Source organism: Halichoerus grypus, chromosome 2, assembly GCF_964656455.1.
Source record: "Halichoerus grypus chromosome 2, mHalGry1.hap1.1, whole genome shotgun sequence".
Classification (NCBI taxonomy): Eukaryota; Metazoa; Chordata; class Mammalia; order Carnivora; family Phocidae; genus Halichoerus; species Halichoerus grypus.
Window position 1 is genome coordinate 45,055,955 of NC_135713.1, and position 15,411 is coordinate 45,071,365.

At 44.0% G+C, this 15,411-nt stretch overlaps 1 protein-coding gene and 2 long non-coding RNA genes across 23 annotated transcripts in view; 1 reads left to right on the forward strand and 2 right to left on the reverse strand.

Moving 5' to 3' along the window:
* LOC144381083 (uncharacterized) overlaps window positions 1-15,411 on the reverse strand; it is a 912,868-nt gene that overhangs the window by 660,271 nt on the left and 237,186 nt on the right. The window lies entirely within an intron of this gene.
* GALNT10 (polypeptide N-acetylgalactosaminyltransferase 10) overlaps window positions 1-15,411 on the forward strand; it is a 217,656-nt gene that overhangs the window by 115,320 nt on the left and 86,925 nt on the right. The window contains exon 4 of the mRNA XM_036114243.2: window positions 12,827-12,993. Within this exon, the coding sequence (XP_035970136.1) occupies window positions 12,827-12,993 (167 nt within the window). The remainder of the gene's footprint in view (window positions 1-12,826; window positions 12,994-15,411) is intronic.
* LOC144381084 (uncharacterized) overlaps window positions 1-15,411 on the reverse strand; it is a 44,499-nt gene that overhangs the window by 18,933 nt on the left and 10,155 nt on the right. The gene's annotated exons all lie outside the window — the stretch shown is intronic.

A 15,411-nucleotide genomic window follows, 5' to 3' on the forward strand; every position in this document is an offset into this window, starting at 1 on the left:
TGTTGATGGACATCTAGGCTCTTTCCATAATTTGGCTATTCTGGACACTGCTGCTATAAACATTGGGGTGCATGTGCCCCTTCGGATCACTACATTTGTAACTTTGGGGTAACTACCCAGTAGTGCAGTTGCTGGGTCGTAGGGTAGCTCTATTTTCAACTTTTTGAGGAACCTCCATACTGTTTTCCAGAGTTGCTGCACCAGCTTGCATTCCCACTAATAGTGTAGGAGGGTTCCCCTTTCTCTGCATCCTCGCCAACATCTGTCGTTTCCTGACTTGTTAATTTTAGCCATTCTGACTGATGTGAGGTGGTATCTCATTGAGGTTTTGATTTGGATTTCCCTGATGCCAAGTGATGTTGAGTACTTTTTCATGTGTCTGTTGGCCATTTGGATGTCTTCTTGGGCAGAAAGGTCTATTCATATCTTCTGCCCATTTCTCGATTGGATTAGTTGTTCTCTGGGTGTAGTTTGATAAGTTCTTTATAGATTTTGGATACTAGCCCTTTATCTGATATGTCATTTGCAGATATCTTCTCCCATTCTGTTGGTTGTCTTTTGGTTTTGTTGACTATTTCCTTTGCTGTGCAAAAGCTTTTTATCTTGATGAAGTCCCAATAGTTCATTTTTGCCCTTGCTTCCCTTGCCTTTGGTGATGTTTCCAGGAAGAAGTTGCTGCGGCTGAGGTCGAAGAGGTTGCTGCCTGTGTTCTCCTCTAGGATTTTGATGGACTCCTGTCTCACATTTAGGTCTTTCATCCATTTTGAGTCTATTTTTGTGTGTGGTGTAAGGAAATGGTCCAGTTTCATTCTTCTGCATGTGGCTGTCCAATTTTCCCAACAACATTTGTTGAAGAGACAGTCTTTTTTCCACTGGGCATTCTTTCCTGCTTTGTCGAAGATTAGTTGACCATAGAGTTGAGGGTCCATTTTTGGGCTCTCTATTCTGTTCCGTTGATCTATTTGTCTGTTTTTCTGCCAGTACCATACTGTCTTGATGATTACAAATTTGTAATAGAGCTTGAAGTCCAGAATTGTGATGCCACCAGCTTTGCTTTTCTTTTTCAACATTCCTCTGGCTATTGGGGTCTTTTCTAGTTCCATACAAATTTTAGGATTATTTGTTCCATTTCTTTGAAAAAAGTTGATGGTGTTTTGATAGGGATTTCATTAAATGTGTAGATTGCTCTAGGTAGCATAGACATTTTCACAATATTTGTTCTTCCAATCCATGAGCATGGAACGTTTTTCCATTTCTTTGTGTCTTCCTCAATTTCTTTCATGAGTATTTTATAGTTTTCGGAGTAACAGATTCTTTGCCTCTTTGGTTAGATTTATTCCTAGGTATCTTATGGTTTTGGGTGCAGTTGTAAATGGGATCGACTCCTTAATTTCTCTTTCTGCTGTCTTCTTGTTGGTACATAGAAATGCAACTGATTTCTGTGCATTGATTTTATATTCTGCCACTTTACTGAATTCCTGTATGAGTTCTAGCAGTTTTGGGGTGGAGTCTTTTGGGTTTTCCACAAAAAGTATAATATCATCTGCAAAGAGTGAGAGTTCAACTTCTTCTTTGCTGATTCGGATGCCTTTTATTTCTTTTTGTTGTCTGATTGCTGAGGCTAGGACTTCTAGTACTATGTTGAATAGCAGTGGTGATAGTGGACATCCCTGCTGTGTTCCTGACCTTAGGGGGAAAGTTCTGTTTTTCCCCATTGAGAATGATATTCGCTATGGGTTTTTCATAGATGGCTTTTATGATATTGAGGTATGTACCCTCTATCCCTACACTGTGAAGAGTTTTAATCAAAAAAGGATGCTGTACTTTGTCAAATGCTTTTTCTGCATCTATTGAGAGGATCATATGGTTCTTGTTCTTTTTTTTATTAATGTATCACACTGATTTGCGGATGTTGAACCAACCTTGCAGCCCAGGAATCAATCCCACTTGGTCGTGGTGAATAATCCTTTTAATGTACTGTTGGATCCTATTGGCTAGTATTTTGGTGAGAATTTTTGCATCCATGTTCATCAGGGATATTGGTCTATAATTCTCCTTTTTGATGGGGTCTTTGTCTGGTTTTGGGATCAATGCTGGCTAAGGCCCATTTTAAAGAGGAAGAAACTGAGGCTTGCAGAGGTTTGATAACTTGCCTGGGGTTATGCAACTAGTAGTTGGTCTTTTCAGTTCCACATCCATACAAACTACTTCTGATAAATGTGAACAAACATTGAATGAATGGACATCGGCTAGCATATTGAAAGCATCCACATTCCTACTAGTGGTAGTTTTTATGCTGAAGTTCACTGAAACTCCCAGAGACCCACTTCTTTAGGCTGCATGGTCCAGCCACCCACAGACCTGCCAAAGCCCCCAGGTAGCACTTGGAACATGACAGCAGACACCAGCTCCTTGAAACCTTTATGATTTGGATTTATTCTTTATATCCAGAGTTTCCAAAGGCTTTCCTCTTTGTGGTGTGACTAAACTGAAGAGCCAGCCCCCACTCCCAGTCCAGTAGCTGCTGGCCATGTAGGCTGGGATCTCCATGCAACCTCAGTAAGCCTCACCTCCATACTTGGAAAACAAAAGGGTTGGACTAGGCCCTTCCAACTCCAGTTCAACCCAGCAACCATTAATCACCCACTCCCTGTTGGCAAGGCGCAGGGCTGGGCATGAGGATACATTACTCCTAAGGCCTTCACACTTTGTCTTTCTAGGCCATTTTCATTCTGCTCTCCCCTCACAGCCTCACGCAGGGAGGCAGGAAAAATTATCATAATTTATTACTGCTTATTTGTCTGCCCCCCCCCCCCATTCAACTCTGTATCCCTTAGGGACAATGACTCGTTCCTCACCAGTATAATCCCAGGGCTTAGCATAGTATCTGTCACATAGTAGGCGCTCAGTAAACATTTCTTGAATACATATGATTGAGGGAGTGAGCAATTGCGAATTTTTGAGCCATGAGCTGGCTAAAGCCTGGGGTACCAAGAATGGGATGCATGTCTACAAGAGCACAGCTCTTACTTAGGCCTTACTAAAGCCCAATTCTCTGGAACGTCCATCCCTGATTCCAAGAGAATTGAAATCAGGAGCATTCTTTTGCTATGAGTTCTCTCCACATTTACCTATCTCCAAGGACAGAGCTAGCCACTCCCTCCATGTGGCTGTTTTAAATGTACAGTCTCACCTAGTTATCATGACATTTTCATGGTATTACCATCCCCATTTCACAGATAAGAAACTGAGGCTCAGCAAGTATGGAAACCTACCCCTGGGTCTTGTGGCTGCAGAGTGGCAGAGTCAGGATTTGAATCCAGGGTGAGAGCACTTTTGCTCCCTTAGACACATACAACATCAGGTTTGTTCAGTTGACTTGCTGGGTCTGTGGATGGTGTCCTGTGCTAGGGAATTAAATGTCTTTTGTAATTCCCTTCAAAATGATTGGATTGTTCTATTCAAAGTTGACTCGGAGAGAAGATTTTTGAAATGCTTCCCTTTGATTTTGACTTCCTTTCTTTCATATTCTAGTGCTCCAGCATTAAGCCCTGAGGGGGCATCTTAAGGGCCAGTATATTAGATTTGTCTTTGTGTCCCAAGAGCTCAGAATCCTTCAGTGAATATTAAATTGGGGGCTGCTCAGCCACAGATGGGCTCAGTTACCTCCCGGGCATCCCACTGCCTCCCACCCTCACAACAGCCCTCTCAGCCCAGCCCCTTTCTCCCAGTCAGTGATAAGCAGAATTCTGCAGTGAGAGACAGAGGCTGCCCCCTGAAGATCAGAGGTGACTCCTGGGGGACCATTTCTGCCTCTGTCCTTCAGAAGCCATCCTTAGTTCCAAAACAGATTCATTTGATTGAGAGGGCTTAGAGATGATCCAGTTATAACAGCAAGGATTCTTTTAGTGACGAGTGACAGAGACCTAACTCAGACTGGCTTAAGAAAATGTATTGACTCACTAGCTGAAAAGGCCAGGAGCAGAGCTTGGCTTCAGCTATACCTGGATCCGAGTCCCTAAATGATGCCAGTAGGAACCTCTCTCCAACTTTTGGCTCTATTTTCTACTCTGTTAAATTCATTTTAAGACAGAGAGCACACATGGTGGCCCCAGACAGACCAGACTTATATCAGTATTTCAGCAGAAAAGAGCAGATCTCTCTCTTAGCCAAGATGTCCTCTGATTTACAGGTGCCCATCCCCGAACTGTCACTGTGGTTGGAGAGATGGAGTGTTCTGATTGGCTGAGCCAGGCTCCCTTGCCCATCCTCAAGGCAATGCAAGGACCTCCCCCTGAGCCCTATAGAATTGAGGGGTGGAAGATTCCTCAAGGAAAATCGGGATGCTATTACCAAAGAAGGAAAAAGAATACAAAGCAAGTGCCTGAGACTTGCTTATTGCGTCTCTACCTGAGATCCAGCAAGAAGAGGGGGCTTGGATTATTGCATGGCAGAGCAGAAACTAGAAGACAGGATGTCAAGCTCCTACTTAGTTCCCTCAATTTTTGTCTTTTATCTCTTCATTCTTCTTTTTGCCTGTACAATTAATATCATTGCTACATTATCTATATAAAAGTATTAATATGTATAAAGGGCAGATGGGTTTTCAATCCAGGCTTTCACCCTCACCAGCTGTTCGACCTCAGGCAAGTTACTTAGCTTTTCTGTGCTTGGTTTCCTCCTCTTTGTAATGGGAGTAGTGATAGTCTCTACCTCGAAAAGAGCATTGTTAATCAAATAAAATGACTCTGTGCATATAAAGCGCTTAGAACGATGCCAGACATAATGGAGATCCTTAACAGATATTTTCGGTTGTCATCATTATCATCTTCCACCTTATTTTTCACTGCTTATCAGTATTCCCTAGTTTGTATTTAAGCTTTCCCTATTGATGGATGTTCACTTTGTTTCTCCTCTTTTCACTGTTTCCCAGTGGGTCAGGGAACACCGCTGGTCATACCCTTTGTCCTCACACTGTGCATGTGTGACTGTTGAGGCGGGACCTCCCTAGACCGCGAACCAGGTGATGACGGACATGCCTGTGCAAGGGGCCACCTGCTCTTCACTCTGGTCTAGCTGTAAGGGCCAAAACTCCACAGGCGCCTCTTTTATGGTGCCATCGGGGGCCAGAAATATTGAGGCAAGAGGGCATCGCCATCGAGTGGGTTTGCCGTTGCCATGTCATAGAAACAAATACATGTTCAGAGAAGGGTGCAGAGGAATACATTCCCTAAATGTTTAGCAGAGGTCAGCCCCAAGTGTCAGGATGTTGCTGTTGTTACCAGTTGTTCATTAGCCTTTCTGTGCTTTTTAGACTTTTATCCCGAGCAGTTACCACTTTTGTCATCAAGAAAAACATTGTGGTATTTTTTTATTCAAGTATAATTAGCATACAGTGTTTTATCAATTCCAGGTACACAATATAGTGATTTAACAATTCTCTACATGACTCATTGCTCATCACGATAAGCGTACTCTTCATCCCCATCACCTATTTCACCCACCTCTACCCACCTCCCCTCTGATAACCATTGGTTTGTTCTCTATAGTTAAGAGTCTGTTCTTTGTCTCCTTTTATTATTGTTGGCTTGTTTTGTTTCTTAAATCCCACATATGGATGAAAATGTATGGTATGTCTTTCTCTGACTTGTTTCACTCAGCATTTTACTCTCTAGGTCCATCCCTGTTGTTGCAAATGGCAAGATCTCATTCTTTATTATGGCTGAATGATATAACATTGTTTATCAGTGGACACGTGGGTTGCTTCCATATCTTAGCTATTGTAAATAATGCTGCAGTAAACATAGGGCATATATCTTTTCGATATAGTGTTTTTGTTTTCTTTGGGTAAATACTCAGTAGTGGAATTCCTGGATCATACGGTAATTCTATTTTTAATTTTGGGGAGAACCTCCATACTGTTTTCCAGAGTGGTCGCACCAGTTTGCATTCCCACCAGCAGTACAAGAGGGTTACTTTTTCTCCACATCCTTGCCAACACTTCTTATTCCTTTGTGTTTTCTATTTCAGCCATTCCAACAGGTGTAAAGTGATGCTCAACATCAGTAATCATCGGGGAAATGGAAATTAAAACCACAATGAGATATCATTTTACACCTGTCAGAATGGCTAAAATAAGTGTTGTTTTAAATAAATACTATCTAGATTTGAGTCCTGGATCTAAGTCCCTTACCTGTCTGGGCCCTGTTTTCCTTCTGTGGAAAATGAGATTAGTACTCTCTGGTTCTCCTCCCTCCCTAGGGTTGGTACAGATTAAAGCAGAGAGAAGGACAAGTGCTCTGGAAACCATCAGGCACAATGAACCATGGGAAGACAGAGTTGTTATTGTCTGGTCATGGCCGAACCCAGCCTCCTTACATTGGGAATACTGTGCCCTAATTGCCCTTCCTGGAGACCACATTCTCTGTGGCCACTTTCTAAAGGCATCGGGCACAGGGATGCCTTGTGTTTATCACACACCTAAGAACTGGGCATAACTCCACCATCCAGTGGTGAAATCTCAAGACACAACATGCAGACGGGTGTTAAAGAGGACTGCTAAGATGGGGGTGTCAGTGGGGGCGGGGGCCTTCTGTTTCTTCCCTGCCATCCCCAGGCCTCCTCTTCCTGCTGGTATCTGAGGCCTCATAAGAAGAGGAAAGATGGGGCTTTTTGCATGAGTTCCCCTACAGGAAGGTGGCTTGTGGGCAGGTCTGTGGCATCACACTTCCTGCTGGATTCTGGAGAGATTGATTTCAGCATGTCAGACAATTTTTTATTTAAACAAAGAGCCTCTACTAAGCTGGAACCCAGCTAATGACTAGTGCCCATGGCAAAAGTCAAAGTGTTGTTGTGTGTTTATTTAGTAAGTAAATGAGTGGATGGATAGAGGAGGGAGAAAAAGACTAGTCCTGAGGCCCCCTAAAAAAGGTGCATGTTCAAGGCTATGATCCAAGCTGAGCCTTTCATTTGAGTTCTGAATAATCTGCAATTCCATGACTGAATCAAATTAGAAGTGAATTTAGTCTATTGTGGCACTGCCTATTTCCCTCAGTACGTGATGGTGTTTGTGTGTCTGCTGGCAGACTGTGGGGCCCAGCCTGGGGTTTGAGAGAGCCAGGCTCTCTGTGGGGTAATAGCTCTATTATATTTCGCCCCGTGGACTCCAGGCAGCTTATTACTGCTAACAGCCCCCCGCCCCAACCCTGCTTCAGTCGAACGAGCCTCCTGTGAAATTGGGTGGAAGGCAGGAACTTCCTTAGCAAACTAGATATCGCTGTCTTTCTTGGCCACAGAGGACCCAGCCGAGTCAAGGGAAAGGGATTTTTAAGAGAGAGGTGCTTTCGTTTATTTGCGAAAACTCACATAATGAAGTTGGAGATGGCTCCCAGAGAAAGCTGGCTGACGTGACCAAAGGGATTAGAGGTGGGGGAAGGGCCAGAAGAGGGCTGCTGTGTGAGGCCTGGCTAGAAACCATCCAACCAGACGGAGGAGCAAGACAGGACGTGAAAGAAGTCCCAAGGTCCCAAGAGGAAAGAGACTGACTTGTCCAGCAGAACTGGACTGGCAGAATTTGGCCGGGGGCAAGGGGGGTTCCTGTCCACACAGTTGGAACTGAGCTCACTGCCAGACACCAAGGGTTCATTCCTGTCCCTGCCGCCCACCCCCAGCTTCCCTTGGTGCCTCTAGCAGAGGTAGAATTTGAAACTAAGGAGACTGGGGACCCTGACCCATTTCTCCCTAATGTTTCTTTCTGAAAATTATCAAACATACAGAGAAGTTTTTAAAGAATTGCACATTGAGCGCTCATGTTAGATTCTGCAGTTAGCATTTCTCTCCCCGTTTCATCACGTATCTGTCCATCCCTCTCTCCATCTGTCAATCTATTTTATTTTTTGAGATGTTTCAAAGTAGGTTGCAGAGAGCCCCTGATGCATTTTGGCAGTTGAACAGTGGATTGCAGCGGCATACAAAAGGAGACAGTTTGTTGTTACATTTGTTGTTCCACATTTTCTCCAAAAAACTTCTTACCAGTCTTGTGAAGCTAGCTCCCTCCCACAATGCCTTTTACTTGTGGGCTGTCAGTTTCAAAGGTCTCCAGGGGCCTGGGAGGCAATGTAAGGGAGTGAAACAGCTCTGGTGTAAGGCTGAGGGGACCCAGAGAGCACCTGTTCCATGGAGAGGGGTGTCCATTGTCAACTCCAACCCACTGCTGCCATGTGAGACTCATGAGAATTTTTTGTGAAATCTTCTACTTTTGAAGTGTTTGCAAATAATGTTTACAGACTGGGCAAAGGGTATCAAAGATGATTTTTGTGTATGAGTTTTCTGCAGCTGCTTTGACAGATTACCATAAACTTAGCAGTTTAAACAACACAAAGTTATTCTTAACAGTTCCGCAAGTCAGAAGTCCAACATGGGCTAAAATCGAGGTGTTGGCCAGGCTTCATTCCCTTCTGAGGGCCCTGGGGAATCTTGCTTATCTGGGTTATTGGCAGACTGGTTATGAAAAGTGAAACTCTGTTTTCCTGTTGGCCATCAACTGAGGATCATTCCCAGATTCTAAAGGCCGCCCACTTTCCTTGGCTTATGACCCCCTTCCTCCATCTTCAAAGCCAGCAATAGTGAGTTGAGTCCCTCTCACACTTCACTTCTCTACTCCCTCCTTCTCATCTCTCTGAGCCAGCCAGAAAGGTTCTCTACCTTTAAGGACACTTGTGGTTACATTGGACCTACTTGGGTAATCCAGGCTTCTCAAACTCATCTCAAGGTTTTTAACCTTAATGACATCTGCAAAGTCCCTTTGCCATGTAAGATAACATATTCATAGCTTCAGGGGATTAAGGCTTAGATATCTTTGGGCTGCTACTCTGCCTACCATACCTGGCTTCTGACTGGAGACAAAGTAGACAGTTTTGACATTCCACCTGCACCTGCCTGGTCCTCAGGTCCTATCTTCTGGGCCCTGGGAAAATCCTTAATATCTCTAATGAAATATACCCCACAGACAAAAAGAAGTGAAGGACAAAAGGAATCTCAAATTTTATAAAATCAGATTGTTAGCAATGATATTGGAATTGCTTTTCTGAAGCAATTATATATTATAGGAAAAACCAAATAAGTAACAATGTTAAGAACCTAGATTTTTAGCAAAAGAGATAAAATAGATAAAACCAGACAAAGACATCACAAGAAAACTATAGACCAATATCCATTTTGAATGTAGATGCAGAAATCCTCAACAAAATACTAGCAAACCAAATTCAGCAATATATAAGAAGGATTATACACCATGACCAAGTAGGGTTTATCCTAGGAAGGCAAGGTTGGTTCAACATATGGAAATCAATCAATGTAATACACTTTATTAATAGAATAGAGGAACAAAACCCATATGATCATTCCAGTAGATGCAGAAAAAGCATTTGACAAAATCCAACACTTTTCCATTATAAAAACATTCAACAAACTAGGAATATAAGGGAACTTCAGCAAGTTGATAAAGAACATCTATGAACAACCAACATTAACATTATATTTGTTGGTGAAAGATTGCAAGCGTTTCCTTCTAAGACCAGGAACAAAATAAGGGTATCTGCTCTTGCCACTTCTATTCAACATTGTACTGGAGTTTCTAGCCAAAGCAATTAGACAAGAAAAAGAAATAAAAGGCATCTAGCTTGGAAAAAGTGAAACTCTCCATTTGCTCATGACATTGTCTTATATATAGAAAATCCTGAGGAATACATACATACACAAAACTAGAACTAATAAGCGAGTTCAGCAAGTTGCAGGATACAAGTTCAATGTACAAAAATCAATCATATTTCTATACATTAGTAAGAACAATCTAAAAAGGAAATGCATATTTACCAGACATTTCTCCAGAGAAGATATACAAATGGCCATTAAGTATTTGAAAATATACTCAACATTATTAGTCATTAGGAAAATGCAAATCAAACCAAATGAGATACCACCTCACACCCACTAGGATGGCTATAATCAAAAGGATGGATGATAACAAGAGTTGGTCAACATGTGGAGAATTTGGAACCCTCATAGGTTGCTAGTGGGAGTGTAAAATGTTCTTGCCACTTTGGAAAACAGTTTGGCTGTTCTTTGAAGAGTTAAACATGGAGTTATCATATGGCCCAGCAGTTCTACTCCTTGGTATATATACCCAAGAGAACTAAAAACATGTCTACACAAAAACTTAAACATGAATGTTTGTACCAGCATTATTCATAATAGCCAAAAGGTAGAAACAACTCAAATGTCAATCAATTGATGAATACATAGATAAAATATGGTATATCCATACATTGGAATATTATTCAGCCATAAAAAGAATGAAGTCCTGATACATGCTACAACATGGATGAACCTTAAAGAGATGTTCATTGAAAGAAGCCAGACAGAAAAGGCTACATATTATATGATTCCATTTACATAAAATGTGCAGGATAGGAAAACCAATGGAAACAGAAAGCAAATTAGTAGTTACTAAGGACTGAGGGGAGGGATAAGGGGTAGTGACTACTAATGGATATGAAGTTTATTTTAGGGGCAATGACAATGTTCTGGAATTAGATAGTGGTATTGGTTGTACAACTTTGTGAGTATATTAAAAACTACTGAATTATACACTTTAAAGGGGTGCATCTTATGTTGAATTTTATGGTATATAAATCATATCTCAATTAAAAGGACATGCAATATAAAATTAAGGTTCAGTAAAACTCTGTAGTCCTATCTATTAAATATTAAACTTCAGCATGAACTCATGATGCATGCATTAAAATATATTTCTAGCTCTGGGGCACCTGGGTGGCTCAGTCAGTTAAGGGTCTGCTTTCAGCTCAGGTCATGATCTCAGGGTCCTGGGATTGAGCCCCACATCGGGCTCCCTGCTCGGCGGGGAGTTTGCTTAGCTCCCGGCTCCTCCCCCATCTTGTGCTCTCTCTCTCTTTCTCTCAAATAAATAAAATCTTTTAAAAATAAATAAAATAAAATAAAGCATTTCTAGCTCTGACCACTGTAAAGGCATAGAAACCATAACCAACCCAGGAGTAATGAATGCCCTTAGCACCCATATTGCAGTATCCAAATGGAGATCTCGATGATAATCTGGAGCCGGGGTTCCTTGGCAGAATGGCTGATCCAGGTTAGGGCAGAAAATGTACAAGTTAAGCATGGAGAATCTTTTGTAATCTTTTATCAATACTCTGTGGTCATATCCAAAGGACTAGGAGCCAACTTGAGAAGACTCTCTTGGACTCGAGATGGTATTATTTGGGAACCAATAAGAATAATAATATTTGCACTGAACTGAAACATTAATTATGTGAAAATTTATGAGTTCATAATGAAAACAAATAATTGGCCATCTTTGGAACATGGTAGGGAACCAAGTCATTCTGAAAACTGACAATCAAGAATGTGTCATGTCTTGGGGCAGCTGGGTGGCTCAGTCGTTAGGTGTCTGCCTTCGGCTTGGGTCATCATCCCAGGGTCCTGGGATCGAGCCCCGCATCGGGCTCCCTGCTCTGCGGGAAGCCTGCTTCTCCCTCTCCCACTCCCCCTGCTTGTGTTCCCTCTCTCACTGTGTCTCTCTCTGTCAAATAAATAAATAAAGTCTTAAAAAAAAAAAGAATGTGTCATGTCTTTCCTGTACTTTTCCTATACTTTCCTGTACTTCAACCAAATAGTTGATGTGGTGATTTTTCTTCATTATAGTATCCCAGCTAGTAAATGAAGAATGATAGAATAAGAGTATCACCATTTTGAAAACCCCTGATGAACTGAAGGATTTAGGCATTGATCATCAGTGGCCACCAACATCACAAAAGGAAAGACCACTGAAGAGTATGTTTCCTATAGGAGGCTCACGCCACTATAAAGAGGTTGCCAGAATATCTCACTGAATTAGGCCAGGCCTCTAGACCTAGTTGCCAATTTACAGGAGCCAAGGAGGGGTGGACAGAGGAAGGTATTCAGAGACACCACAGCAACGCAAGCAGCAAAATGCAGCCTGTAGGAGATCCGACAGCGCAAATGACCCAGTTTCTTCAACAAACAAATTGTAAGGAAAAAAGAGACTTAGAAGGTGCATCAGCTAAAGGCAGCATGTGGGCCTTGTCTTGATCCTGATTTAAACAACTGTAAAAAGATAACAGATCAGGGAAACTTGAACACCAACTAGATATCTGATGGTATTAAGGAACTATGTTAATTCTCTTGGGTGTTACAATGATATTAAAGGCCCACAGGGGCAGGGCCTCCCACCCCCAAGCTTACCATGGGACTGAGCAGAAGTGAAAACGTGCCCTCCGCCAGTAGAGCCCAGGGAGGGAGAGCGGAGGGGGCTGGGCCAGTGAAGCCCAGTTGATTCTTCCAAACTCGGGCATAAATGGTTTCTCCTCCACGGGTGAGGAGTGTGCGAGGGGTGAGGAGAGAGGCCAGAGGGCTACTGAAGGGCTTTCTTCCACGTGGAATCATGAGGATGGGGAACCATGTTCCTGTAGCGAGGGAGGGCACCCAACCCCAGGGCTGCTGTCGTGGGTTTGTAACTGCTCTTATACAGAGTCAGGGGCTTCTTGTAGACATATCCCTGTCCACCGTGTGTGTAGGAATTGGAGACAGGACTTCGGGGTGCTAAGTGGAAGGAGGTTCTAAAGTGACTGAGGTGTCCCTGGCTTTCACTCGTTCCCAGAAGGCTAGAAAGGTGTGGCATTTGCAGTTAGCCAAACCGTGTGCTTGTGGAGTTCTCTTGGCAAGATGAGAGCTGAACCTATCGTCTCCTGTCCCCTGTGTCTCCCTCTAGCTGCAATGGCAAACGCTACCTGGAGACACTCCCCAACACCAGCATCATCATCCCCTTCCACAATGAGGGCTGGTCCTCCCTCCTCCGCACCGTCCACAGCGTGCTGAACCGCTCGCCCCCGGAGCTGATCGCCGAGATTGTGCTGGTTGATGACTTCAGCGATCGAGGTAGGGCCCACCCCACCCAGCTTCCTGCCCCCCACACTCCATTCAGTGACTGGCCAAAAGGGTGGCAGGTTTTCTTCAGCAGCACCAACAGGTGGGCCACTGTTTACTGATGCTTGCTGTGTGCCTGGCCGTGACCCTGGCCCTATACACAGTATCTCATTCAGTTCTCACAACATCCCATGAAGTACATTCTGTTTTTATCCTGTTTGTATCGATGTAGAAGTGCACTAAACTGCAAATAACAGAAAACTCGATAAACAATAGCTCAAACAAGTAAGGGGGCTCATTCATTCATTCATTTCTAATAGGATCCAGGATTGGTACAGCTGCCTCAGGCTATCATCAAAGTACCAGGCTTCTCTGTTCCTGCTTCCTCATCCTCATGGTCACAAAATGGCTGCTGTACCTCTGGGAAGTCTGCCTTTCAGACAGGGAGAAGGAGGAAGGGTAAAGAGAACAAAGCCTCCCTTTTTCAAGATTTTGCCTTCTTATTCAGGAAAGAGTTTTGGCCAGAACTCTGACATCCAGGCATCCCTATCTGCCAGGATGGCTAGAAATGGAAGTGTTTTGATTTGGGGCCTCTTGAAGAGAGGTAGGAAAGGGAGACGTGCATTAGAGAAGGTGTTGAGTGAGCCCTTCTCCAGTGTCTGCCACGCCATTCTACCGCTGAGAAGACTGAGCTACAGCTTGCCTGCTCTGAGCGGGCTCGCTGCCGTGGTTGAACCCGACGGCCGCAGTAGGCAGGGCTATGCTCATCCACTCTTGCCGTCGAGGTACCAACCACAGCAGGACCCTCTCTCCTCAAGCAGGCCAGGTTCCATCCTGCCTCGGGATCTTCCCCCGCTGCTCCCTCTGCCCACACATCCTCTTGCGTCTTCCCCTCTCTGGCTCCTCACACCATCTTCAGTTAGGTGCACCACCAGCACTGCTCACTCTTCTTCGTGTGTAGTTGCGTAGTTGTGTGGCTGTTGGTTGGCCTGTTTGTTGTCAGTCCTCCTCACTAGATCATTCGTGGTCTAGAGCAGGGGATCCATAACTGTGTGTGACTTAGTGAACGAATGAACAAGGAGGGAGGAAGGAAGGAAATACGTGGCAGACACACACACACGCGCGCGCGGCCACACGAGCAGCAGGGTCATCTTCAGCCACTGAGACGGCCGTGGCTGGGGAAGACACAGACGTTCCTTCCATGGCCGGTGCTAGCCTGTGTTTTGTGCTCAGCCTCAGGTCCCTGTCACCTGTGTTCTGAAGCATCAGCTGTCCTGGGGGTTGACCCTACACCACTTGGTAGGGTCCCTCTCTGAGTGTCATGGGGCATGAGTCCTCCAGAGGTAGAATAAACCACACATCTGCTGGATTAGAAACGAGTGTTTCTCCCTGCTCAATTAGAAAAGAATTGTAAGACCATCTAGGCTGCTGGCTTCCAGTGTGTATCTCAGAGCAGTAAGGGCCCAGGGATGCCTCACAGAACACTGTTAGCAAGAGGGTAAACCTCGCCGGTGCGGGGGCGGGGGGGGGGGGTTGGCGGGTGTTCAGCTCCCTCTCCTGGCATGGTCTATATTTGGTTTCTGAAAAGGTATTCACTAAGAGCAGCTGCACTGCTTAAAAATGCGTGGTAATCACAGATATCACTTAGCCTGCTCCTTTTACAGGTGGAAAACCCGAGGCCTGGAGCAGTGGACAGGCTTAACTAGAGCACACAGCTGGCTGGTTGCAGAGGAGGGACGAGAAGCCCATCTCTGGGCTCCTGGGGCAGCCTGTCCCTCCTCACCTCAGCTGGTTATGAGAAACATCAGCAGAAGTGCAATACTCTTTTCTATCCCCAAGGACACTTTTCAATAAATTACTTTTCCATTGTATTAAAGAGCAGAGTTCCTGCTATAAAGAGCTCATCATCAAAAACATCCAATCCTGGACTATAATGGTTTGTACCTCTAATATCCCAGTTTCCTCAGTGATAAAAATAACATGATGCACCCACCCCCCAATAATAAAAGAATGTGGCAGTCTTGAGAAAGAAGAGGCAGATTTCATAAGAATGACATTTTCCTAGCATATCTGTTTCTCCAGAGAGCAAAAATATTGATCCAATGTGGTGCCGTTGCCAGACCCTAATAAGACAGGGAAGAGAGCAGATACTATCCCATTTCCCAGATGCGAATGACACCTGAGGCCCCTAATTGTTGCCCCTTTTTCTCAATGAATCAGGCGTGCAACCCAGAGACCCAACTCCTGCGTCATGCCCCTCAGTCCTGCACAGTAGCTGTCAGATTTCACAACCTGCATTTTTCAGAAAAGCAATCATTATTCTAGTTTCAAGAAGGAATTCTTAAGGCAGCTTTGGAAGAAAACTTACTCAGCAGTGATTGTTTTAAAAATGAGATTTGGGAGAAACAATTTCAGAACTATGGAGAGGCC